Source organism: Xenia sp. Carnegie-2017, unplaced genomic scaffold (genome assembly GCF_021976095.1).
Source record: "Xenia sp. Carnegie-2017 unplaced genomic scaffold, XeniaSp_v1 HiC_scaffold_1, whole genome shotgun sequence".
Classification (NCBI taxonomy): Eukaryota; Metazoa; Cnidaria; class Anthozoa; order Malacalcyonacea; family Xeniidae; genus Xenia; species Xenia sp. Carnegie-2017.
Genome location: NW_025813402.1, coordinates 5,357,193 through 5,385,137, shown reverse-complemented (window position 1 = coordinate 5,385,137; position 27,945 = coordinate 5,357,193). Strand labels below are relative to the sequence as shown.

General features: G+C 34.0%; 5 protein-coding genes across 6 annotated transcripts; 1 reads left to right on the top strand and 4 right to left on the bottom strand.

Annotated features, from left to right (window-relative positions):
- Window positions 1-149: 149 nt before the first annotated feature.
- On the top strand, window positions 150-4,837 carry LOC124444694 (ran-binding protein 3-like). Its single transcript, XM_046995329.1, has 16 exons — window positions 150-162; window positions 235-270; window positions 453-538; window positions 662-701; window positions 1,321-1,376; window positions 1,607-1,652; window positions 1,766-1,810; window positions 1,939-2,016; window positions 2,128-2,174; window positions 2,257-2,399; window positions 2,635-2,698; window positions 2,912-2,969; window positions 3,096-3,286; window positions 3,366-3,489; window positions 4,002-4,138; window positions 4,302-4,837. The coding sequence occupies exons 1-16, from the start codon at window positions 153-155 to the stop codon at window positions 4,578-4,580; spliced, it is 1,440 nt and encodes a 479-aa protein (XP_046851285.1). The 5' UTR covers window positions 150-152; the 3' UTR covers window positions 4,581-4,837.
- Window positions 4,838-5,580: 743 nt separating this feature from the next.
- Window positions 5,581-24,000, bottom strand: LOC124444731 (protein PET100 homolog, mitochondrial-like). 2 transcript variants are annotated; one of them, XM_046995370.1, is made up of 5 exons: window positions 23,997-24,000; window positions 6,460-6,521; window positions 6,243-6,329; window positions 6,064-6,096; window positions 5,581-5,924 (listed from the first exon to the last, which is right to left on the bottom strand). In XM_046995370.1, the coding sequence occupies exons 2-5, from the start codon at window positions 6,484-6,486 to the stop codon at window positions 5,835-5,837; spliced, it is 237 nt and encodes a 78-aa protein (XP_046851326.1). In that variant the 5' UTR covers window positions 6,487-6,521; window positions 23,997-24,000; the 3' UTR covers window positions 5,581-5,834. The 2 variants fall into 2 exon arrangements, with proteins under 2 accessions (XP_046851326.1, XP_046851335.1); XM_046995379.1 differs by lacking the exon at window positions 23,997-24,000 and having other exon boundaries at window positions 6,460-6,618.
- Window positions 7,460-13,100, bottom strand: LOC124444677 (HMG box-containing protein 4-like). Its single transcript, XM_046995305.1, has 7 exons — window positions 11,457-13,100; window positions 10,394-10,907; window positions 9,583-9,679; window positions 9,447-9,511; window positions 8,952-9,170; window positions 8,716-8,838; window positions 7,460-7,895 (listed from the first exon to the last, which is right to left on the bottom strand). Exons 1-7 carry the CDS (start codon window positions 12,926-12,928, stop codon window positions 7,851-7,853), a joined length of 2,535 nt encoding a protein of 844 aa, XP_046851261.1. The 5' UTR covers window positions 12,929-13,100; the 3' UTR covers window positions 7,460-7,850.
- Window positions 13,710-21,942, bottom strand: LOC124444686 (afadin- and alpha-actinin-binding protein B-like). The gene is made up of 15 exons (XM_046995316.1): window positions 21,643-21,942; window positions 20,743-20,885; window positions 20,476-20,533; window positions 18,035-18,250; window positions 17,473-17,573; window positions 17,177-17,231; window positions 16,714-16,821; window positions 16,426-16,513; window positions 16,064-16,129; window positions 15,351-15,460; window positions 15,181-15,225; window positions 14,977-15,105; window positions 14,523-14,616; window positions 14,263-14,449; window positions 13,710-14,006 (listed from the first exon to the last, which is right to left on the bottom strand). The coding sequence occupies exons 1-15, from the start codon at window positions 21,814-21,816 to the stop codon at window positions 13,826-13,828; spliced, it is 1,755 nt and encodes a 584-aa protein (XP_046851272.1). The 5' UTR covers window positions 21,817-21,942; the 3' UTR covers window positions 13,710-13,825.
- LOC124456878 lies at window positions 22,785-27,851 on the bottom strand. Its single transcript, XM_047007218.1, has 5 exons — window positions 26,190-27,851; window positions 25,564-25,788; window positions 24,977-25,224; window positions 23,727-24,759; window positions 22,785-23,307 (listed from the first exon to the last, which is right to left on the bottom strand). The coding sequence occupies exons 1-5, from the start codon at window positions 26,637-26,639 to the stop codon at window positions 22,909-22,911; spliced, it is 2,355 nt and encodes a 784-aa protein (XP_046863174.1). The 5' UTR covers window positions 26,640-27,851; the 3' UTR covers window positions 22,785-22,908.
- Between the last annotated feature and the right edge of the window lie 94 nt (window positions 27,852-27,945).

Sequence of the window (27,945 nt, the reverse complement as noted above, 5' to 3'; positions counted from 1 at the left end):
AGCATTTGTTTAACAGTAGCCTAGCAGTAAGAAGAAAAACACAAAAGATAAAGCATATAGAAATTTCATATTTGTATTTTAATAATTTTAATGTCTCTCCCGATCGCAGGCTGGTAACATTGCGTTGAATTTTTAATGTTTTTAAAATAAACATGGCGGAAGGTATCACTGTTTTTTGTTTTGTCTTTATCATCTGGGATCATTTTAATTATGTTTGATTTCTGGGTTTTATAGTTACTTCTTCATCGGCGAAAGAAGGCTTTTCAACTGGTTAGTATATTTATATGGCGAATGTTTAGAGAAATGTTCTCATTTTCCGTGATATTCTATCATGCAACTTTGCAGTCACGGATGAGTCTCATTTCTCCAAGCAGACGTTTTCGCGCGCCATAAACAATGCGTATGAAATAAATTTATACATTAGAGCCTGCAAAACATGTAACATGTTACAGTTTTAACAGTTTCGACGAGTTGTTCCGTACCTGTCGTTGCCCCTCCTAAGTTTGTGTTTGGTAAAGACATGTCAAATCGTGTGAAGGTATTTTATACATCAAGAAAATTTAGAATGTAATTTTTATGGAAGGGGAGCAGTAAAACATCGAATGCAATTTATAAACTGTTTCTATAATTTGATAAATAACTAGACCATATCTGTTTTAAGCAAAATGACAATGACGACAGTGATACATCAGAAAAAGAAGGTACATAAATGCTTTGAATGTTTGCTGTGGATATTAATCCGACATCGGAACTTAATGCTCAAATGCTATTCCTCTGACATAACTATTTATGTTTTAAAAACTTAAATAAACTTAACCCAAATCTCAACCCTGATGTTAACCCTACCAAGGTTATTGTTATATGTTTTGGTTAATATAAAATGAAAGATGAAGTGGATTTTAAGGATGACAAAACATCTTCATATTTCAACAAAATTTGACTTCCGGGGGTGGATTTCAAACTTGTATCCAGCATGTTGGCTTCATATTTCCTGTACTTACCACTAGGCTACACGATCGCCGTCACAAAGATGGCAAAATATTAATTTATAAAATAGTCAACATACATACGCAAAAATTAAAAACTAGATGTTGCTTGAATATCCGTAGCTTTCAATGTTTTTAAATCATATTCCAAATTGAAAGGCTTGTATACTGTGTACCCAATATTTGGAATTTGCTCGCACAAGGGCCTGATTTTCTCAAGTGTGCGAATTACAAATTTTCTAATCTTGATCATACATAGCTTACTAATAACTAAATTTCAAATAAAGGTCCTGCACAAAAAGGTCTTTACTTAACAACTGATGTTATTCTATAGATGAACAGTCAACTGGTGTTGCTAATGTTTTTGAACATCCATTGGCAGCTATTAAGGTAGGTGTTTTTTTTAAAAAAGTGTTAAGTTCTCATTGAAACTTACTTTCCTCTTGAATCAAACATCTCTAAATTGTTGACTTGATGTATTGTAAACAAATTGAAGAAAAATTTGTTTTTTAATTATATCTTCACTTGCTTTAACTCTGTGTAAAAAAGTCTATTTTTTCAAACTGTATTGAAAATTCCCAATAAAAAGAAATGATTTTTGAAATCTTCATAATTTTTAGAGGTTTGCTGAATCTGATGATGAAGATGATGAATTCAGCTGTTCTGGTAAAATGCAAATTAATCAGAACCATTTTGTTGTCAACATGAATACAAATTTGTTCATTCTGTTGCTAGCATTGAGCTATCCTTGAATGGCTAACACATCCTTTTGAGTTTAGATCTCAATTTTCTTCCAAAGAAAATCATGAAAACAGAAGCAACAGGTAGCATACATTAATTTGAATGACACATCAATGGTGTACAATGAACCAGAACCAGTGTGTACAGTGATGACAAACAAAAATGCTAATAGATTATCTTTAGTAAGCAAAATATTGCCATTAACCTTTAGAACAAACAACTTCAAGTGTGCTACGTCCATCAGCCTTATCTGCCATAGCTGACAAACTGTCACATCCAAAACAACAATGTACGTACATACTGAAGTTTATTTTTTTAAAGTCCATCATTGCCTGGGACTGTGCATGAAATAATTGTAAGTTGCTAATGGCTACTACATGAATGTGTGATTTTAATAAAGGTGAAAAAGTTTGTGAAAAAGTCCAAGAGTCCGACATACCAGCAAAGGTGCATTTCACCTTCATTGCTCAATCTTAATGGTTTCGTTTTTTATCTATTGCAAATTACATCTGATTTCACATTCCTATAGACCTGTGGTGAATCCTCCAACAGTAACAGCAATTTAGAAGTTTCTACTTCTCTATCCCGACCAACCCTTATTGATACACCAGCATCAATAAATATAGAATCTCAACCACCAAATTATTTCCAACAATTCCTCTCTGGACTTAGGTAAAACAAGTTCTCTATTTACACAACAAGAAGAACAAATTTTACAAATGCTTGTCATTTGATTATAAATATCACAGTTTATGCACTCATTATTCCCTTCACATTGTCATCAGTTATGATTGACAGTTTTTGTCTCCCCTGGCTGCAGCAAGTTGCGCTAATATTTTTCTTGGTGCATTTGCAAAAATGGAAATCTTCCTTGTCAATGACAAAATGATTGTTATAATCTTATTAGTTCCTCAACATCAGAATCAAAAGACAGTTTTGTATTTGGTCAAAACATCAGTGACCGTGTTAACGTGAGTTTTTCCACCTTTATTTGGCATGTCATTTCTGCTTCTTTGTTCGTTTTTTTTAATGGCATACCTTCATTTTTCTGCCCATAGCTCATGATATACTAATTGCACATGTGTTGAATTATTGCTAGACATCAATCTTACTTTCACATAAGAAACAATGATTTCAGTTTGTATGGAAGAGAAGAGTTTTACGTTTCCCCTTATATGCTTAAGGTTAATGCATCAAATGAAGATTCATGTGCAAGTCTCGCGAATCGTGCTGAAGAAGGCGGTGGGTTTCATCTTCACCTCTGACTAGTCTTATAAATATTTGGTTAAACACATTTCGTTTTTTTTTAAATAAGTTTTCACCAGTACGAAAAATTTTAAAACGACCATAATCTTTTTCAATATTTAGTCGCAAGTCCAAAATCTTTGTCGGACGTCGCCGACAGTGCAGGCAAAGACACCAATACGAACTCTGGAGATGCTTGCTCATCCATTGCACTTGCAGCCCAGAAATACGAAAGTGAACATTCTTCGTCGAAGAAAAATCTCGCTGAAATTCAAGTGATGACGGGCGAAGAAGATGAAAGAAGTGTCGTGCAGGTCTGAGTTATATTGTGTAGTTCATTTAATGTGAACATTGACCAGCGTTACTTAGGTGATATTACTATTTATTTTCCAGGTGAGTTGTCGTCTGTTTGTGTTTTGCAAAGAAAAACACTCTTGGTTGGGTAGAGGGAGAGTCCTATTAAAACTAAACGACCAATGCAAGATAAATGAAGACGGAACAATTCACTCCAGATTAGGTATGCTGAAATTTTACTTGCCTTGACATCGTTTATTTGTAACGGGGACAACACATCGCTCATGCAAGTTCCCATCTGGCTCGTGAAGTTTCCCACCACAGTTATTGGTTTGGATAGAGCTCTGTTTTCCAACAGGTTAATGTAGTGGTAATGCCCTTATAATAATAAGGTTACAGTACCGCTCGCGTACCGTATGTTAACAAGTACGCGAGCGGTACCGTAAATAGTTGGAATGCTATTAAACGAAAAGAATGATAGCATAATGCTTTAACCAACAACTACAAACTAAACGACCTTATCTAACATTTAAGAAATTCACGTTCCTCTCCTCTTTCTTGTAAACGAGACAAGTCTACTCAAAAGCAAAGAGGCTTATACGCTACAAGTCCCGGGCTTGTGACCGGTATAGCAGAGTTATAATACATATCAATGAACGATGATGAAAATTTAAATGAGAATATTTGACGTGTTACAAAAGTAAAATGTTCTTGTGATATTTTTTTTCAATATAGTTGCCAGAACTCAGGGAAATTTGAGGCTGGTTTTAAATACGAAATTATGGTCAGAAATGGTTTTGGAAAAAGCATCAGATAAAGCATTACGTGTTTCCGCCATGGAAGACGGAAACGTCAACTTGTATTTGATAATGGTAAGTTTTAACTTTAAGGATCATGTTGAGAGATAAAGATGAACAAACTGCTTCATAACTACAACTTTCTTCAAAACCTTGTTATCCATAGTATCAAGTATTTGGTATTTATTCGGTCAATGGTATAAGCCCATCCCTAGTAACCATTCGAAAATATTTTCAGGTTGCTCCAAGAGAAGCAACTCAACTATACACTGCCATTGATCGCAGGATAGCAACATTAAAAAGCCAGAAGTCAACAATAAAAAGCACAAGCGATGATTTGACAGCATCAGGTGAGCAAGAAACCATATGTGCTAATTCGGAAGATGAAAACAAAGAGATAAAAAACAAATTTATAACTGGCGACGTAACGTTGACAGACATCCAGGAAGAAACAAACAAAGAACATATTTATAATGCAGAGAAACTCCCAGCAACCCTGCCAGATAAACCTATATGAATTTTAAAATACTTCCCATGAGATTGTTGTAAATCCTTTTTAATTGCAGAAGATTTTCTGCCAACTGAGTTTTTCTAAAGTTTTCGCAGAACAATTTTCATTTGTAGTATTTGTTTTGCAATAATTATATGTCAATGATTAAATATCTACATCCTCTTAACAAAACATTTGCTGAATGGTGAATTGTCTAAATAGTTGATTGTAAAATCAATTGTAAATTCTGCTCATGAGAATAAATTGATTAACTGTGTGTTGAAGAATGTTTTTACTGTTCCTACATAGTGTTCTACTAATAGACACATGACATAAACATACTTGTCAATAATCTCAAGCAAACAATTTCATTGTTGCCCAAGGTTAATGATAAGAAATTTCATTTAAATAAAACCTTCCTTCCAATAAAGGAAGCTTGAGGAATTGAGATTTTTAACTAAGATAATGAGTAAATAAAAAGTACAATCCTACAACTTTTGTCACAATGAAACTCATGCCCATATCATTTATAAAATAAGGTGCAGATAGGTTAATCACAGAGCTCGCACTAGCCTGTGCAAACTGATATGAGCTCAATCAGTGTGCGAATTATTAACGGTGTGCGGATTATTAACGGTGTGCGGATTATTAACGGTGTGCATTGTGCAATTTGTACATCATTTTAGCTAAAATGAAAACAATTGCACATCACTTTTTCAAACGATGTGCAAAAATCAGCGGTTTTAACGAAAAAGACTGTCGTAAATCATATGAATTTGTTCACTTTAAAAATATTAATTTAGCAATTAGCGCTATATAATAATTAACGTAATATCGATTTGATTATGGTCTAAAAAATTGCACATCGTTTTTTCTGAACTAATTCGCACATTGAGCTCAATCAATTACATCAATTAAAGAAAATTTGCAAATCAATCATGAAAATAAAAGAATTTTTTTGTATTTGTACTGTCTTATGCAAACCTTGAAGATGTTTGTGAAAATTCTTAAGCACTTTCAAACCCTCTACATTTCTGTCTTTTTTATTGATCTACTCTTAAGTTCTCCAAAACATTTAAATTTGCATAAGCATATGCAAATGTGGTAAACATCTCTTATTTCTTTAATAATGTATACCACCCACCATCAAAAAAGGATGCCTACCCTACTACATTTGGGTTACACATGTGAAAAAGCAGTCACCCAACTTATACATTATATTGGCAGAGTATCAACTCCATCCTCACCTATTTATATCTGACATATTGAAACAAGTGTCACTCATCTTTTGTTGAAGCTGTCATTCACAAAAGCTTGTTCTTTTCTATTTTTCTCATAGGCTTTTAATTCTTCTATTGATGCTGGAGGTTTCTAAAAAAATAGAGTAAAAAAATAATTGGTTGTATAGCTAAACAGAACCTAACAAGTTTCTATCAAGAATGGGATTAATGCATTTGTTTTTGTAACATCCAAAACTTCAGAATTTTAAATTTAGGTAAGAATTCCTTACTTTTGTGTTGGCACTTGGAGGATAGAGTTTCTTCTAAATGAAAGAGCAAAACTATTACAATGTTATTGGGAACTTCAAGTCTTCAATTTAAATGTCAGAGTATCGCAAATTAATATTTACCAATATAGGACACAAACAATCTTTTACGAACATTTCATTCCTAGAGATATATTCCTTACCATTCGAGATTGAACATATTCTTCATAAAAATCTGGCATGTTGAAGTAATAAAAAACTGCCACAGGAAAGAAAACATATATCGTCATCTGTGAAAATACATTATATCACTCACTCAGTTAAATAACAGTCCATAAATAAATGTACAACTGTCAAAGACAAATTTTGCAACACAAATATTTTTTCCTTGCTGCATGCATTAATTCAATTGATACTTACTCGTAAAAGTTCAATTTTTGAACCCATGATTTGGAATTTATGGCAGACATTTAACGTTCGATGTGTTAGTTTCCATCAGCCAGACTGCCACCTTACTATGCACACTTGTATAAACATCAACGAAAAAATCTCAAGTTCCCCAGAAAAATTAAAAAAGCTGCAAATTTTCAAAAAAGGTAAACCATAAACTTTTAGTACCCACTAATAAACTACCTTGGACAAGTAAGGGTAATAGGCTAATGGCAGCTAAATATACATCCAGTTTTCTATTGCAGTCTGTGAATATACCAAATAGTAGTGATGGTACATTTCAATCAATGTGATGATGTTATCAAGTAAACTAGCACGCACCAGGCACGCACCAAGCACGCACGCACAGTTATGATCAGAGTCACATATGATAAAGACTAATCAAAAAATATAGGACATTTTATATTTACATGTTAATCATCCACAATCTACAATAATCATACACGGTGTGCATGTGGTATAATTCATAGACCGCAATAAAAACTGGATGAATCAGGCAACCTAGGATCAAGCCACATTGAATTTACCTGAATTGTCATGCCTTGATTTTCATGGACAACACAACCCTTCGTTTGTACAAAGCAAGAAGCATGAAACAGCGACTGATGATTGATAATGAAAAAAACGTGAATATAACACTGTTGGGGAGATCAACCATTTCTCCATTTCAATATACAAGTACATAATTTTGCATCGACACGTATGATGATATGTATGAATAACATTATAACAATACAATATTGCAAAAGTTTTGCTATACTGTGTTATACTCATTAGTGATCAGGCGATTCCATACAGATACGCACTTCATTGGCAGTCAATTTTTTTCAGCTTAGAATAAAAATGCCATATCACAGCAGGGTGTGCTTAATGAAAGGTTGACTATGAGACATCCACTTCGTGGCCACATGAAGTTAATGTATAAAGAAGGCAGTGGGGCAGTGTACCTTGTATTTCCTCCGAAGTCACGTTTATCGTGGCAATATTCTTTGAGTTGTTTCTTTATGACAAATGAATGACTGTGAACACAATAAGTAAATAAGTTGTCAAAACAAATTTGTAAAATATGTACAATAATTAAAATAAAAAAAGATGCAGTCATTCGTCTTGATCTGCCATGCAAAGAGTGATAACAGAAATAGATTTTCGCCAGAATTTCTTCAACAAATAAAAATGAAAAGAAAAGTGTCATAAATGACGAACTCTATTAGCCATTAAATTTCAATACGCCTGCTAAAAATCCTTTCGTCATTCGTTAAAGAATATTTACAACAAATGTACTGCGTTCCAACAAGATAGAGGAAATTTGCATACGTAAGTCTTAATACCATACAGCATACAGGTACCATAAATGAGATATGTCACAGTCCAGGTATTATGTAGGCCAGATTATTCAAAATTTGAGCCTGTGTATGAAGAAGAAAAATTGTTAGTGTTACATGTTCAATTTAAGTGTTTATGACACCAAACTATACGATTGCAGTCTAATAGAATTGGTTTTTTTGGAGATAAGTCACTTTTCTTCAATAGGCAAATGACATCGTTATGACATCACATTGAGGTAATTAACATTGGGAAATAGTAGTTTTTGGTGACAGTTAGGATTAATAAAGTAAATGGTTTGAACCCGGGAGTATCGTTACATGTTTTTAAATGTAGACCGTCCAGGTTGGTATAGTCCTGAGAAGGACTGTTTTTGTTGTTGTTGACTGACGTTTCGACAACCTTAGCGGTAGTCATCTTCAGAGTTAAATGAGGAGTAATCTGGATACCAGATAACAAATACGGCTAACCTGACGTTTACTCCTCATTTGACTCTGAAGATGACTACCGCTAAGGTTGTCGAAACGTCAGTCAACAACAAGAAAAACAGTCCTTCTCAGGACTATACCAACCTGGACGATCTACATTTAAAAACAAGTTAGGATTAAATTAACTAACTTTGGCATCTTTACAAATATTCATCAACACATGTGTTCATCAAACTGTTGCATTTGTGCATAAAACTTTCCCAACAATGTAGAAAATTGATGATCCTTAAAATATTTTTATGCTAAGTCATAACGAAGTTATTTCCATATTGAAGAAAAGCTAAATACCTCCAGAAAAAGTAAAAAAGTCAATTCTACTAAAACGATTATAAAGTCATTTTATATGTTCTTTGCAGCACAATCAAACAAATTAGTGATAAAATTTGGAGTCATAAACGAAAGAAATAAATTATACCTGTGTTTCATTTGGACATCCAGCCATTTCTGTTAACTGTGATGTCAAACAGAATATAGGAGCAATAGAACATAAAGCTGTATCGAGTAACACAGATAAACTTCCATGAACTTCCATCTGATCCTGTGAAAATCACAATTTAGGCATAAAGATAAATTTCTCGACACATAATTCCCCTTTCACCAAACTTTGCTAAATCGTTTCATAACTACTTCATGTAAGGTATACTTTAATACCTGTCTTTTTAGACACATTCCAATGGAACACAGAGACTCCCCTAGAAGTTTTAAATGAGCAGCCATATCGATAGCCTCAATACCAGTACTAGATGACTGTGGTATATCATTTAATTGAGACCAGTTGTATGAATCATAACTTCCTCTTCTTCCTTTGTTTGAATCGTTGGTATCTTTATTGATGGGAATCCTCATTGCTTTTGCTTTTGCCTTCCAGTACTAGCAAGAGACGATACATTTTGTGCAACAAGTAAAAGGCAAGCCTCAAATATTCTTCAAACTTATGCGTAATGTAAACAATTTAGAAACAAATACAAGCAATGTTCACATAAAGCATCAAAGCGTCGTAAAACATAATTTATATCGCTTTTATTCGTTTCTAAATTGTCTTGTTCATTTTCTAAAAACACATATACGCATAATGTATTAGATTAATTAACTATTTTCATAACCATGGAAACTTTTCGTATTACATAAGATTGCGTCATTACGTACTTCTTGATCTGAAAGAGATAAATTCCTCCACATTTCAGCAAGGCGACGACTCGTGGAAGCAAAGTCTTAACAGCAACAAGCCGAAAAATGAATTCTTGAATGAAATAAAGGGAGAAACAATGAGAAATAAACTTACCTAAATTTGGCTCCTTATCCAGTAAAGCCTTTCTTTTATTTTTAGTAAACAAAGAGTAGGCAGAAACAGTCTTAGATTTCACAGGTTCTTCTTCTTTCTGTAAACGAAAACCACAGGTTCATTCAAAAGAGTCTTAATTTCATTAATTTTCCATTAAAATGCAGTCATCAGATGGTGACCAAAAATCACTGTACAGTCAGACTTAGCTACACAAATATCATCGAATCGAATGCTTAAATTGCCTAAATATTTTTTTCAAACATTTTGACAATAATTAGACTTCGCTTTAGTCGTCGTCGTCTGACAACAAAGAGCGTAATTATTTAAAATTCAACAACATAAAATATTAAAAATAAATTACGTGAAAGATAAAACACCGCCTTCAAGAACAACATAGCTAACAGTAATAAAGTAAATGGTTTGAACCCGGGAGTATCGTAACATGTTTGTGGATGAAGATTGTCCAGGTTAGTATAGTCCTGAAAAGGACTGATGGTATTGATGTAGACTGACGTTTTGACAACCTTAGCGGTAGTCATCTTCAGAGGAGTAAACGTTACATGTTTATGGATATATAACAAATACGGCTAACCTGACGTTTACTCATCATTTGACTCTGAAGATTACTACCGCTAAGGTTGTCGAAACGTCAGTCAACATCAACAATAACAGTCCTCCTCAGGACTCTAATAACCTGGACGATCTACATCCACAAACACATAGCTAACAGTGTGACAAACATTTTACAGACAACCTATCGCGATAAAAAATTACGTCAGCCATTGCATGCAACTGGTACAAATACACAAACCTTTTTCAATGGAGTAATTTTTGGTGGTTTAACATCATGAGATTTCTTCATCACAGTTTTCTTTCGCTGTTCAAATTTTTTTTCCATCACTTGTCTCTTTTTCAGTTCGATTTTCTTTTTTACCCCAGTTTTCTTCATTTTTGCACATGCCAATAAACTTGCTGCAGATTTTCCCTTTGTTTCTTGTTTTTTCACTTTTATATGTTTCTTTACAGGTGATTTAGACTTTGTTTCCTTCGCACTATCGTCCTTTTCTGAACTTTCGCATATCTCAGCGTCCTTTGCTACGGGTGAATCATTCTCAGTAGAATTTTTCATCATCACCTCAGCAATTCGTGTGGATTTTGTTGGATTTTTCTTTATGATAAGCTTCACATGAGGATGTGTTTCATTATCTTGTGGCTCTTGTTTTATTTTCGTTTTTTCCGTCTGATTTTCATCATTCATAACTGCAACCTGTTTTTTATGCTTTTTCACTGGTATATCTTTTGATTTATTCCCAATACTTTTCTCGCTGGAAGGTGAAATGATAAAGAAAGCAAAATATTTGTTGTTCACTTTTGGTAAAAAAAAGTTGGTGGATATCTTTTCTTAGGACTTTGAAAATGTCCGCTTTTGTGGGTCACACATATAATGCAGTACATTCGCCTTTGAATTTAAGAGGATAGCGAAAAAGCAGAAAATAATATGTTATTAGATAAAGTTCTAATAACAATAATATCCTATACTTTGTTAGGTCTTAGTTGTTGTCTATGCTAAGAGCCAGAAATAACATTGGAATTACAGTGTAAACGTCACACACACGCACACACACACGCACACGCACACACGCACACACACGCACACACACACACACACACACACGCACACACACACGCACACGCACACACACACACGCACACACACACACGCACACGCACGCACACGCACACGCACACGACAGAAGAGTTACTCAATTGCACAAGTCTTGTAGAGGATATTTTTCCACTGTTCATTATGTGCAGTTAAAAGCTTACTTTAAAGATATTGCAATCATTTAGGATACCAATCAATCTAGACTAACCTTGTTTCTTTATTTTTTTTGTGCTTGTGGTGATGTTTATGATGTTTGTGACTTTGATTTTTTCCTTGAGGGATATGAAGTTTTACAACAATATGATCTTCTTTATCAGTTTTTAATTTCTTTCCTCCGCCTTCATTTATCTTTTGTTCTTGAGAACTTTCTCTTTTTCTTTTTTTTGTTCCCTTAGGTTTATCTACGACTGCCGTATCATCCTGTGTAGATTCAGAATCAGTTTGCTTTGCAAGTAACAATGACTCCACAATCTTTTCAATTCTTTCCCGTCCTTTTTTAGAGCCTGTTTTCTTCTCTGATTCATTAACTGATTTAGGTGTGTCTACTTTTCTCTTAATGTTAATATCATCAATTATTTTTTTCACCTTACGAGGACAAGAATTGAATGGCATTTTATCACTTGAGTCTATAATCTTTTTACCTTTCTTGGCATTCGATTGTTCAGCAAAAACAGAAGACCTATTCTTATTATCCAGAGTTGAATCAACATTTTCTTTTGATTTATGCTCTTTTAATTCTGATACAGCAGAACCTACTTTCTGCTGTTTGAATTCCACTTGTGACTTGTCTTCAAGAAGGGAAAATTTACGCTTTGGAACTCTTACCCTACCTGACACTCGTGTAGTTACCGTGCCATTTTCATCTGACAATTTTTCAGAGTCTTTTGATGGAAGTACAATTGATTGTTTTTCAGACATGGAATTTTTTTGTAAATTATTTTTTGTATTATTAGGTAAATTTGTTTTCAACTTGTTTTTCTTTGAATTTCTTGATGTTGACTCAATGTTCACATCAGCTGCCTTATCACCAGATGATTTTGTGTCTTTTTTATACAATAAATCAAATGTCTTTCTGGGTTTAGAAGGTCTTGATGAAGTTCGAACTTTTGTTGTTGTCTTATCTTCCTCTGGAAACAACAAATCTTTGGTTGAAACAGACTGCGACTGTAACTTGTCATCATCTGTGCTAATTTTCACTCTGTCATTACTTGAATTTTTCGATCTTCGTCTCTTTTCTGCAATAAGTTCTTTATGTTCGTTGATTTTCGAGAAATCAGTATTATAACCAAGTTTCTCAAGATACGATTGAAACGATTTCCTAGTTTCACGTCGCAACCCAGCAGGAACAAATGGCGTCGCTTCCTCACATTGTTTCGTTTCAAAAACTGGAGTTTCTGTCGTAAATACGGTCGGCGGTAATTCATCATCATCTTCTGGTGGTTCTTCTTTGACGTTCATCCCCTTAGTCGTCTTCTGCCTTGAAATACCCCCTGGCTCAAACTCATCGTGAAGTTTTTTTGGTTTAGGTTTCCGAGACGATCTGCGAATATTTAAACCTGATGTCTTTTCATCCGCAAATCCAATATTAGCATTGGGCGAAGGAGTCACACGCTCATTGATTTGCGGAGTTTCATTTGCCGTGAAATTTTTCTTGCGCTTACTTCGAATATGAGCTGCCATAGCTAATATGCAAGTGTTGAGATCGTGCAGCTCCTTATCTTTAGGAAAATAGCTAATGTTAAGCTGTGTTGAAAGGCAATAAATAGGTTCTATTCTAATAACTGATGCTGTTACATCGCTGTTTCACTATCTGCGATATAGACCGCCATTTTGAAAGTTCATAGCAGAAGATAAATGCGAGCTTTTTTAATGCTCCCATCATGCATTGCTCTTCTAACCCGCACACAAAATGAACAGACAACGAACAAGTTTTATATATCTGGTTTTTATTTTATAAAAACGGCAATGTATCTCAACTATCATAGCTAGAGCCTGAGAAAATAATTAATTTTGATTCAATACTAAATTGTAGATAATGAGTCCAAAATTCTCATAACTATTGTCACTGAGGTACACAGGGGTACACAGAATCAGACAAAGGTAGACAGAGGTAACAGATGTACAACACTGTGATTACTCGATTGCCGAACTGTTTTTGGGAAGGAGCCTGCCAAAACGTTATTTGGTATACATCCAAAGCCCATAAGCTGCCCTAAAAATCACTTAAATAGTTTAAACAAACGATAACTCTCCCCATTCCATCGTAACAGACCGTAAATAATATAGATAAAATTAATCAATACAAAGTTAGCGGCGTACGGTATGTTACGGTGGACTAGGGCGAGTTATAGTTTGTTTGAACTATTTAAGTGATTTTTGCGCAGCCTATGCAAAAGCCTCAAAAATTTTAAACCAACAAAAACCCCACCAAAAACAAGAAAAAGAAAGATTCTGCACAAAATGAGAGCTGAACAATATTGCTGTTTATACAATTACCAAATTCTACTAAACTTTTACAAACTATAAATAATATAATTTTTTTGTAAATCCTACAGTCAATATGTATGTATTTTTATATTATACGTCTGGACTTTGTACATTATTCTGCTGTTCTAAAAGGGCTTTCTTTATTTTCCTAGCATGTTCACCAATTCTTTTTAAATTTTTAGTCGAAAGATGGTTTTCACTCTTGGGATCACTGGAGCAAGAGTTTTGACTGCTCGACAGGGAATCGTGATTCCATATTCCTCTAGGTGTTCTGAAAACCAAACGACAGTGAAAGGAAAAAGTTTAAGACAAATTTTCACAGTAATCTACATCTATACAGCCTTAAATCTATCATTCTCTATTTTGTATCAGTTACATTTGTGAAAACTGATACAACACAATAGCAAATGTTTCATTAACCGTTTTAGAAAATTACCTTATGCCCTTACAAGAAAAGTTATTGTTTTTTATTCAAACTGGAAAATTTATTAGAGCATAAAAAATTACTCATTGAGTTGAGTACGTACTCTTCAGCAAGATGTTCACTTTTCGTTTTCAAGTTTAAAGCACTGTAGAGATCGGCTGTATTTGGTGTGGAGCACGATGTACTGTCGAAAGAGGCGGAGTGTTCACTATTGTTCATCTTTCGATTAGGGACAGAAAACACTGGAGTCTGCGTACGAGATTTTGGTAATCTTGCTTCGTCCTTTCCAGCTTAAAGTTATGCGAAAAAAGTAAAAAGTAAAATAGGGTGATTTTTGTTCTTAAATAATAAATTCTTCCGTACCTTTCCTTGGATCATGAATTCTGTCATTTCTTGGACTCAAACTCAATAGTTGTTGCTTAAGGAAAAGTGCTCTCTCTTCATTGAAGCGTTCTCTCTAATAAAATATAATAGCAAAAACAATCATCCAACTATGAATCGAATACCAAAGAATTAATCTTAATAATTAAAATAGAATATTAATAATTAAAATTGATTATTAAATCATAATAAACATTTGATTACGTGATATCTTTAACAAGGAATGAATATGTTACAATCGGAAGCATACAAATGTATTTTAGTATGACCAAGGATACGCAATCTTGCCCTCTTAATATTCCTTCCATTCTGATGAATTGCCTTCGCTAAAAACCTAGATTCCGGTCTTCTTTTGGCTGCAGCGAATCATTGTTGCGCTTATTGATGAAAACATTATACAAGCGACATTTGCGTCTAAAAAGTTTTCAACACTTACATCTTGGCTTAACTCAATGGCGGCTTCTGTGAACCTCTTTCTTTCTTCATCAAATGTACTTTTTTCTTGCTTGAATAATTTCATTTCCTTTTCAATTTTATCTTTCTGCGCAGTAACAGCAGAGTCATTCTACAATATTCAAAGATCGAACATGAATCTGCAGTATTTCATCCAATGATAACATAAATAAAGAAAAATTTTTACCATAAAGTCTGTCTTTACTTCACTGCTCAGATTATCCTGGAGTTTCTGTGAAAATAAACAAATTGAAAGTAATATAGATAGAATAAGCAGACAATAAGAAAGATATTTTCCGAGGAAAGTGAACCATCTTAAAAAAAATGTTCATTCACCACTCACAAGTCACAACTGACCTGTATCTGCTCCTCCTGTTGCATAACAATGTATTTATACCGATCTAATTCATTTTGTAGTTTATGAACATCAACATCATCACATTTTTCATGATTAATCTCGGCATCATCTAAACAAGACCAGTTCAGTGAGTTTAGACTGATGTCGACGAGTTTTACACATTTTGTATGCTTTTTTAATAAATAAAAAACGTTTACTGTATTTGCATAGGCTGATGTAAGCCGAGGAGACCTTTGGGAGAACTCGACAGCAAATCAATGCAAGCTCAAGAGCGAAGGTCGAGGGTTGCACCTGCTGGAGATTTCTCACTAAAGTCTTCGAGGTTTACATAAGCTAGTCTAAAAACGAAAAACATCTTTTATTTCTATATAAAAGAACAATAATGCGAAACAGACAACTTTCAAACGAATGTCCTCTAAAATGTATTCATAACCTATTTGCAAATTCTTTTTGATTGATTAATTGATTTCATTGGTTGAGCTAAGATCGGTGCCAACGGCTATTGACCAATCAAAACATTTGTTTTAATGTGTCTATTTTACAATTGGGTTTTTTTTGAACGTCAGATTCAGCAAATATTCAAACTTGCCATAAACTTTCCACAATGACTTTCCTATTTTCATTGTTACAATGAAAAGTTCTGCACTGTTGCTAAAAGGTCTTGAATCAAATATACAATCGAAAACCTACAAGAAAATTTTTTTATAGCTACCTTTCTTAGTATTTTCCATCTCCTCTTTTAACCTGGACCATTTATCGTGAATGCTTTTCGCGATTCCTAAAATACATAAAGACTTCACAAATAAGTACATCTTGGTAAAAATGTCACATAATTCAACTATATAGCCATCAAATTCTTCAGGCGATAGTCTCCCACTAAAGCAGAATTTTTTCTCAACGATGCACTTTGGTAAAGAAAATGAATATGACTCTTCTATTTTAAATCTCATTATTTTCAAAGAGTTATAACATATAACTACGTCAAATAGCAAGTAACCTCTACGTCAAGTATAGCAAAAATACCGTAGAAAACGATGAAAATATTGTATTATCCTACTTCAAGTTCTTTTATACCTTCACGTACAAGCTCAAAGGGCATTTGGTAATGTCCTTCTGTGTGATTTCCTATCGATATTACGTCATTATCACTGTCGTTTTCGTGCTGAAATTTTAAACCAATAAATAGTTGGCATCAATGACGTCATATCCTTCTGTTCAATCGAGGTCTACCATTTAAGCGTGGTTTATTTAACATAAATGATTGTAAAATTTTCTTCTGAAAATTAATTGCTATGAGCAAGTAATAGCAATATTAAAATCTTTTCATTAACAGCAAAAATTTTTCCTAACTTGGTACCATACCCCAGATTCTGTAAGAACATCCCCTTGATGATCATTTAGTAGAAGAACTAATTCCCTTTCAGTGAGTTGCAATAACTCTCGTAAGTCATTATTTTCTTCCATGAGTTCCTTTAAAAAATTGTTTAAAATCATCTATAGTCATTCATACGTACATATTATGCATGATTTTAATGAAAGGAAGAGCAAACTCCCTGTGTGACCAGTCATGCTACGTAAATTTGTTTTTACAGCAAGTAAACTCCAAAATATTTACATAGTATGAACAAACTTGTGGGCAGGTTTCAGAACAGTCAGTGATGTCGATTCATATTGTAGTTTGATCACACATAAATATTCATGAATTTTTAAATAAAACAACGAAGACATTGCACAGTACAATTTGAATTATTTTACTTGATCTTTTATTCATTAACAAACAGAATGGTGGACAGGCAAATGAATCACGTAATGCACACGATTTTACCTTTTGTTTTTCTTCGTAGTTTCTCACCACTAAGCGATACATATCTTCGTCCTGTCTAAAATAGGGCGATTAACGCATTAATCAATAATAAATTGATAGAAATTAATTTATTTAGTATTTTAACAGTCAGCTTAGGACTACAAATCTACAACTGTGACATAACAACTACTCTCGAGAAAAGAACTAAATGCTATAAAAAAATTCAATTATTGCAAACAGAACGATGAGTTAGGTATCTGGGACCCCACACATTAGATTAAATCGCCCCCCCATACATATACCATCAATACACATACCTGTTAGTGGTATTCCACGTTCGGCGTTTACCATCAGTTCTTTGAATGCAATTCAACATATCCATGCCCAATGATTTATCTTTAGTTCGATGGTTAAGCGTCTAATAAAAAAACGGGACTCGGTCATTACATATTTTAGTTGTACATAGATTGTCCAGGTTAGTACAGCCGTGACAAAAACTGTTGGTGTTGGCTAACATTTCGACAGCCTTGGAGGCAGTCATCAAATGAGTGTTGCTAAAGCAGTCAACATCAACACCACCGATCTTTCTCAGAGCTGTACTTACCTGGACAATCTACTTCACAAACATTAAAGATACTCCCGGGTTCAAACTATTCGCTTTGAAACTCACTCAAGTCATTGGAAAGGGCATCTCCACGAATAAGAAAAATACGTGCCAGTAGATCACAATTAAAATTATTTGGAAAGCAAAGTTCATTTTTAACGATAAGGATAGTCTTCGCAAATTTTCACGTCATAATTTGGTATACAAAACCAGAACTCAAAAGTCAAAGAAATTGCAATAAGTATTGATAAATGCAATGGGGAAAAATGCATTACCTGCACTAATTTTTCCTTTAACTTAACCATTTCTCTCTCACTTTTCCTGACATCGTGTTCAAATTGTTTCCTTAAATATTGTTGATTTCCTTTCATTTTCTTTATTTCTTCCTTTTGTGATTTTACAGCATCATCCAATGATTTTTTTACTTTCGATAACTCTATTTGTTTTGATTTCAGCTGTGCAATTTCTCTTTGTAACAAATCCAGTTCGTTCTAGCACAAAAACATACAGCTTAAAAAAGTACAGCACAATCAAACAATTTTCATCTTGGTTTATGAATGTTTATCCCACTTCAGCAACGAAACCCTCACGATAGCAGTAAGAAAGCAATCGATCACACAAACTTTTCATCAACGCAAAATCCCAATGATTGGGATAATGGTTTTTATGTGGAGAGAGTTTATGAAAGAAGTTTATCTTGAGGTTTGGGGTAGTAGAGAGGGCGATGTTTAAAATAAGCCAATTGCCCATTACCATTGTCAAGAAGCAATATTTACAGATTATCGACTGATAAATTGCATGTCCGATAGTCGCTTATTACATTATCAAAACTGTCGATGTACGTGGCCTAACTTAAGGTGAAGACAGTATTCTCCCGTCAAAACACGCACAAACAAGACGATATTGTGAAAACATTGTATAATTAGTGAGATCTGATTGGACCAACGGGGATCCCGAAAACTATTAGTGAAGATAATTAATTTTTTCTTTTCAACTTGTTTTCCACCCAATGACGTCGGTAGTGCGATAATTGAAGGGGCAAGTACTTATATGTATACATATATACATGTTATAAATCACATGAAAATAACATATACGTGAGTTAATACTTGCCCTTCCTAAATTATCACGCTTGCAACGTCTATGTTTCCACTTTGTTCAATACTCGCCTTTCCTAAATTATCACGCTTGCAACGTCTATGTTTCCACTTTGTAACAACTACATAAATCTGAATATCCTTGTTTTTTACAAACCAAAAACGTTGTACCATTATTTTTTCACAACTGATACAAAACACCACTTCAAAAGTGAAGTTGTCATTAAAAACTGAACATTTTAAGCAATAAATACGAAAGGTTGAAACACGTACGAGTTGTTCAAAGCTGAAAACATGCTCATAAAGCAGAATTTTCAATCAAAATTGGTGAACATCAATAACTACGTTAATGGTTTTCTCATTTTTTTACTGATACTTTGCTCTCCTCCACTGAGGAGTGACAAATATGGCTCTAAAAACAAGCTCTTATAGCTCTTATAAAAAAGACAGCTTAACAATTACTTTAAATTATGAAAATTGATGTTGATAACTAATTTTATTTGGCATTATGGTCAATATATCATGCAGTACATACGCACATACGTACTTGCTACTATATGAGACAATATGATACTAGTAAAACATGTGGCATGAGATGCTCGAGGCAGGTGGAGGTGAAGGACAGTGATAAATGGCCATGTGGTGTGTGTGGGAAAAGAGTTGGAGTGAATTCGATAATGTATGGGTAATGCAGTAAGTGGGTTCATGGAAGATGTTCAGGTGTCCGTGGTGCATTGACAAGAGTAACTGATTTTGAGTGCGGGACGTGTCGAAGTGGTGGGCGAGTCGCGATTGAACGGTTTGAACTGGGTGACGTGAGTTTGGAAGGTGTATCGGAGTTTAAATATCTGGGCGATGTGTTAAATGATGGTGGAGGGTGCGAGCAAGCGGTGAGGAACAGAGTTCAAGCAGCGTGGTGGAGTTTTAGAGAGTTGTCGGGAATGTTGTGCGGAGAGTCGACTTCGTTGAAGCAGAAGGGAGAATTGTACAAGGCATGTGTTAAAAGTGTTTTGGGATATGGAGCAGAGTGTTGGGCGCCGAAAGCAGAGGACCTGAGAAGATTGGCGTCGACGGAAAGGAGAATGCTTAGGATGATGTGTGGTGTAACGTTGATAGATAGGATTCGAAGTGAAGAGATTAGAGAAAGAGTTGGTGTTGAGTGTATCGAGAATTGGGTAAGGCGCCAGCGTTTGAGGTGGTTTGGGCATGTGGAAAGGAGGGAAGAAAGTGCTGAAATTCGTAGAACGTTGCATATGAATGTTGATGGAGTCCGCAAAGAGGTAGACCGAGAAGGAGATGGATGAATGCTGTGAACAGTGATATGAAGGCGATGGGTATAACGAAAGATATGGCGAGAGATAGAGACGTTTGGCGTAGAAAAGTTCATGGACCGGTCAACCCCCCTGGCGGGGATTAATACTGGCCAGTATACAAATGTTGTTTGTTTGTTTGTGTTTGTAAAACACATTATTTAATCTAATCGTGATTTTTTAATATGATACTAACCTCACACATAATGAACTAATATTGTCAAAAATGGTTTTTAAGCCATCAATATGTTAATTATAAACAATCAATCAACATATTTTTATTCATATAAAAAGCAAAATGAAAGTTACCTTGAGTCGGGTTTGATTTTGAACCAAATATTCATTATCAGAATCAGATCTTTGTTGCCTTAAACATATAAACAAATCATATAGACATGTCATCACTAGTCTGTGACTAAATTTCTTATGAAAAAGTATGAACAATTTATTTAATTTAAAAAATTGTTATGTTATACAATAATTACGTATTTGATTGCAACGTACAACATGCTAAATATTTAGTTGATTGAGTTCAGCATAAAAAATGAAATATAACAAGTTTAAGTTGCAATTTACCTAATCTCCATTTCATCCTTAATTTTATTATTTCTGATTTGAAGTAGTAGAAGTTCATATAAATTATTAATAATTTTAACAATGCTGTATTCCTTTTTGTCAGAATTCTTATACAGTGACGCAAAACCAACAATGACCAATTCCTATAATGTAGTATAAATACTATGACTATATTATGCATGAATTGTAAATGAAGGTAGTTAGTGAGTTCTATTTACTACCTGCAAATACTTTGTTTTTGCAAAGTAAACTAGATGCTATCTAAATGTAATATTATACACATTTGACCATGAATTCAAAGATGGCAAAAAATACTAAGGTACACAGACATCCATCAATATCATCATGTTTATAGATTTCTGGATATTAGTAGTATAGCCAGCAAAGTCGAATTTTTTCTACTTTGTAAATAATGAATCATTGCCTTTGTTTAATTTTTTCTAATATGTTTTACAAAAATCCAGTGAACACAAAATATTTGCATAGAATGAGTAAAAAGTTAGGCTGAATGAATGCATTACAGATGGACATTAAAGTACTTTCTATATGTTAAAAAACATTTAAGTATAATCATATTCGTAGGTCTTCAAATCAATAAATTCAAATTGGGAAAAACAAAATGATATCAAATCGTTTATTCGGGCCATGGTAACAGCATTAAAACTGTTTTACAAAAATTTTCTCGGTTATCCAAGCATCAGTATAATTTTCATAACTGAAAGTAAGAACATATGTTCGTTGTCATGTCACCGATGTCAGTCTTGAATTATTTCATTTAGTAAGAATTTGTTGTTTACCACCAGTCAAGAACATCTGTGTTGTGTCATAAAAAATTATAATCATAATATATTTTTTATGGAAAAATTTTTTCTATGGTTTCAACTTTGAAGAGCAACTTACCTGATCTAAATAAGTAATGCATTGATCAATGTTATCTTCGTTACAAAAGGATCTACCATGGCCATTAATTTTAAGCCTTATCTCTGACGATCCATAAAACTGCTCGTCCGTATCTGGACTTGTCTGAGTCTGGGACATGTATTTTTCAAAAATATCAGGTGATTTTCCAGTCATGTTGTATGTCTCCAATATTAATGATGTGGTACAACTTTGAACTCTTTTTTTGGAACTTTGTACCGTAGAAAATAATAGAACATCTAATGTTGGGCTCACAATAGTCTGGAAGATTTCAAAACAAATGCCAATAAACTGTGTCATGTGCGCATGTGTATTACCGTAAGTGCGTAATTGGCTAAGGTGAGCGGAAGCGTCAGTTCCGAGAGTTCAACTTTCCATAGCAATTATTCGTATGGATAAAAATGTACGAGAATGAGATAATATAAATAATACATGTTCAACTATAACATCATTATTAGAAATAAAATGTTTTAAATTGCATTACTTATTTTGTGAAATGTTGCCAATTTTTTCTGAAACTTAAGTTGAAGTGCTCATTCCAAAGTTTATCCAAGAGGTGTGAACGTTTCGTTGTTGTCCAATCATATTAGACTTTGATGATGTATTTCAAGTAACATTAGATCCATGTAAACTACGCAAACAAACTACGCAAAAGTGACTCTGGAATTTTTCAAGTAAACTGACATACAGAAGCTGATTATATGTTTGCAAGGTTAAAACTGTTTTATGACAAGTGGACATGTTTCAAAGTTTTGGAAGGAAGAGGAAGCTCGATAATTGGGAGGAGGGGGAAGAGTTCTCTGGGCTCATATTCAAAAATGCATCAGGCACTACTATACTAACTTTCATTAAAATCCATTGTGTTTTACGTATTGTAACATAAAATATTAATATCCCTTCCTCACACTTATTAATCTTTCTACGAGCGTTGTTAAAAACATATGACATGCGGTAAATCAATCATATAATGGCCGTTTCTACTCGTCTAGAGGATCTCAGTTGATCAAAAATATCTCCTTAATTTGGCCGAAGGTGTTCTTGCGTCTATGCCCATGTTGAAATTGAATGTTTGACAAGGTCTGAACTACTTAATAATTTTGCACACGTTACACCGAACGGCGAGCTGAATAAATTTTTTGATTTAATACGGACTCTACACTTTAATTTTCAACTGCATAAGTTTGTTTTATAAGCATCAGAGAAAAAGCGTGTTCCTTCTTAGCATTATAAAGTACAGACGTCTATTTCCTAGTCTGATGACTCAGACCGAGAAAATAAATGTTCCAGTTTATTTCGTCTTTCCTGCAGAGATTGTTCGGCTCTTTCTGCTGATGACACAAAGCCTTTGTCATCTTCCAAAGGTTCATACTTTTTATCTTCTAATTGAAATGACAAAATTGTTCTTTTCCTGACGAATGCAAAGAATTTAACGGAAAGCAAAAGGAGTGTCAACAAAATCATCATAGAAACTAAAACCATGTTCCCTTTATCTCTGTCGTTCTCTTCAATATCTACCAACTGAAATGTACCAATGGCACATAACATAAATAAATAGATTATTTCTAAAACGTTAGCTCGTGTTTCTTCGTACGGTTGCCAACAGCAATGAACAGCGAGAATGAACGTTGAAACAATTATGAGGACAACCTATAAATATCATAAAAAGCAAAAATTGATTGTATAAAGTATGTCAATAATGCTGTTAGTTCAGTAACAACGATAAATGTAACATGTTTGTGGATGAAGATCGTCCAGGTTAGTAGAGTCCTGAAAAGGACTGTTGGTATTGATGTTGACTGACGTTTAGACAACCTTTGCTATAGTCATCCTCATTTGACTCTGAAGATGACTACCGCTAAGGTTGTCAAAACGTCAGTCTACATCAATACCAACAGTCCTTCTCAGGACTACTAACCTGGATGATCTTCATCCACAAACATGTAACGATACTCCCGGGTTCAAACCATTTGCTTCATAACGATAACAGTGATAAGACTACCATGTTTTGATTTATTTCACTGCTTTCTTCATTCAAAAAACACAATATTTACACAAATACAAATTACCTGCTTTATTTTCCATTTCTGAATAAGATTTCCGACAGCAACAACGAGAAGGCGCCGTAAAAGATCCACTGACCACCAAAATGTAGATTCCTTTTTCAAGTTATTCGTCAATGTGTCCAAATAATGAGGAGCTATCTTGAGTCGGTTCTTCTTTGTTAAATCAAAAATCACTATTGGAATAAGAATTCCAAAAAACAGTAGAATACACGCTATTACGAACAGAGGAAGATGCCTTTCTTCAAAGCATTTCACAGAACCTTGCAAGAAAAGACGACTGCTTCCTGCAACATTTAGACAGTTGATAATGTTTAAAGATGTCGTCATAAGACTTGAATACATTAGCAACAATAAAACCCAAAAACTCTGCACAGCATTTTTTCTTCGAATAAAAATTATTCGTTGTTTAGTGAGCAGCATGAAAACAACAAACACTGTAAAGGCGATCAAAGGTGATGTGAAACTTGCCAATAACATGTCCAAGTTATCCAAATTATCTAGTATATAGCAATGAGAAAAGAAATAACCAAAAAATGGTAATGTGAAACCAAAAATGGAAGCCAAAAAATGAACCAAATTATAAACACCAAATGTATGCTTCGCTGTATACTGAACAGGAGAAAAAAATAACGGCAAAACTTGAAAAAAGAACAATGGACCACGAATCTCGTTATCTAAGCCAGGATTAAAGTACAATATGAGAATGCAAGCCAAGAAAGTAAAAACAAAGGATAAGATAGTGGTGACAGTACACAAGATTGTCGAATTTCGGGGAACGCAGACAAAAGTCTTAATTCCAACACTGTAGTTTTTCTGACACTTGCCACACAGAATACCTGTACGATAATTGGCACATACATCATTGCTTGTTTTGTTAACAACATTGAAGAAACAACCACTGATTTTAGTACTTTCATTTTCTAACTTGTGGCATGAACAATATCCAAACGGACAGGGTAAAATTATCAAACGACCGTCAATAATGCCTGCCCAATAACCCTCTTTGTATTGTACGTAGTGACCATTCGATGTACATCTAGTAAGAAATGAGATTTTATAAATTGGATCTGACTACATCACTTGGCTAGTTTCACAACTAAACTAGCATATTTTTTGTGCTAATTATATATTAGAGATGAATACTATAACATATTCCAAAACACAATGTAGCTACTTACAAAAAGCGAAAGGAAAATAACAAACCAAAAAATTATAATTAAAAAAAATATCAGATTCACGTGTTTTCAACTCACCCTAAAACTGCTGAAAATGATTTATCACAAACACACAAGCCATCTTTTTGAACAAAACCTGGTCGACATTTCTGAGGAAAGAGAGTAAACTTTATGAATTCTCGTCCATTGGTTAGAGCGTCCAAATAATACACATCTGCAGATGCGTTTTCTGGAATTTTAACTTTGCAGTTCAATTTATACTTAAACTTTAGTGGTGGAACATTTTTCCAATAGTGGTGATAACAGAAGACGGTTTTAACCATGTAGCATTAAAAAAATTTTTGAAGAACTGTGAAAACGGACGAATTTAGTTCATCTTTGGCTACTATATGCAAGGGCGTTACTTCCCCGGGCACGTCTAGAAATAGAATCATAAATTTGGTTGAGAATTGTTCAAGAAACAGTTTACTTTAGGCATTTTAAACACGATGAAACAAAATCCAATTTTTATTTTTAAAAGTTGTATGAATGAATTGCAAATCTATGCTGTATTTATCAATTACTATACATGGAGTGTAAGTATTACGTTACTTTTAGTTATGATCAAAACATGTACAATACTGAATAATCTTTTACCTTAATTATATGACTTTCCGTTACTTCTAAACTAGCAGTGGACGTTGATATGGGGTTAATGAACATTCTTCTTCTCTACATTGCTCAATGCTTTCCAATACATTCCCTTCGTAATAAAATACCAGTTTCCATCTTAAAGCTTTACTGAAGTCAATTGTTTTTGAATAGGGATCTCCAGCACATGATATCAACGAATCAACGAAGATAGCAGAGCCTAGCGTTATGGCTGTGTTGTTTATAAAACGAATTGTTGCCTAATGAAAATACAAAGATACGAAATATAATGCAAATGGCTTCAAAAAGAGAAAATTGTTATAAGACTGCAGTTAATTGCATTAAATGTCTTGTTCGCTCTTAATTGTTCTCTACAGATCTTCTAACGTATATTAACCCGCTAGAAACAGGGGTGAATAGGCAGGCTACAGCTCCCTCCCAACTGTTGAAAAAATTTATGATTCCTGGACAATTTGAAGTTTCAACACCCTCCCCTACAATCTCGATCGTAATTTGCTTCAAACTTCTCTGGTTAAGACTAAATATGGTTTCTTTGCAATGTAAAACGATGTAAATCCCAAAATCTTATTCATATTGTTACCGTCGTGTACAAAAGCAATATTTCCAGATTGGACAGTATGAATAACAAAAAAGTTCTTACATTCCACAGGACAGATTGTTTTTTCTCTGCATAAGTAAGAAAGCAGAATTTATTGTTGACATCACCAACACGATTGACGGGACTTGTTTTAACGTTAATCGCTCCACCACTGAATGTCGCGTAGTTGTTTTGAAAGAGAACATCAGCTCCCGGATGTACAACGATCTGAGAATAAAACATTTGTACTGCACCACCTTTTACACCTATATTGTCCTGGAAATAAAGTTTTCCATGCACTTCAACTATAGAATTACTTATGTACATTGCACCATACGATTTGTTTCCAATAAATATATTTTTGCCTCTAAATTTTAGTTGGATTCTCTCAATGACAAATGCAGGCATTGTTGCATAGCCATTCAAAACATTATTAATGTTGTGAGCGAACAGACAGTCTTCAAAAATAGGAACTTGCATACTTGATTGGGGACCAAAATTAAGAGCTGCCATTTTTACCGCAGAAGCAACAGGTCCGACGTTTCCAATAAACTTTAGATTTTTGAATAAAAGTAAGTTTTTACTTCCTGGTGGAGATAGATAACGAGAGGTGCTTAAAAAGTGATTGCACTTCCACTTTTGGCAGAATTTTCTTTGAACAAGGAGTCTACCACGGTTAGGTTTATCTCGCCAGATTTAATCCATCGAAAATCAACAAAGATCCACCTTCTTGGCTGCCATAGTTATGTAAAAATTGCGATGAATAAAGAGTCATGCTTTTGTGGAATGATTGCTTATACAGTTCTACAAGAACAGCACCCCCAAACGTTGCATTATTTTGCTGAAAATAACAGTGATCAATATTAATCACTGTCGAAAATTTAGACCTTTCAAAGGTGACATGTATAGCCCCACCATCAACAGTCGAGTTGAGATTTTTAAATGCAGCATAATATGGACTTTCATCGACGAAAACACGATTTTCAATGAAACGACTGTGCACAATTGTCACAAATGTATTTCGCGTTTCTTTATAAAATAAGATACCTATTCCGCCACCAAATGCTCTTGTGTTTGGATCGACTAACTTTTTGTCATATAGTGTGTCTGCAGAATTATTCAAGAAATTTGAATACTCTATATAAAGGTCTGAGTTGAGTAAAAATAATGCGCCACAACTATTGTGTTCAAATAAACAGGAATAAAAAGACACTTTAAGTGTATTCCTTGCAGAAAGAGCTGGAAGGAAATTATCATTTCCTTTACCACATTGTGAAAAAGATATATTGTGAAATTCCATTATCAGGTTCTTTCCTTTCACCTCAAAGATTCTTCGAGCTTTTGTTGAGCATATTAGTTTAACTATGCCCTGTGAGATGGGTAATTTAGAATAAAATCGGAGAGTCAATGAACGATTATATGCGTGTATTACATGATGAGATTGCAAGTAATAAATCGGATCTTTAACGAAATGTATATCAACAGAGCTTCTGTTTGATGTCAAAATATGATGTAGGACATACTTTAAGGTTTTACATGATACAAAAGGATATCTAGAAAAGCATTTGCTATCATTACCAGAGCTCTGTGAAATCGATACAGTTAACTGAGACGGTGAGGAGCTGTGGAAGCAAATTATTATAAAGAGAAATTTACAATATATCTGTAAGCTTATCTTGTGACTCTTGTCCGTGTTTGCCATGCTCATTTTCTCGTGAACTTTTTATCATTCTAACTGACTTGAAGTTTCTTTGAATTTTCAGAAATGACTTCTTGATAAAACACAATTGTGTACTTTATTTAGGAATACTCAATCACG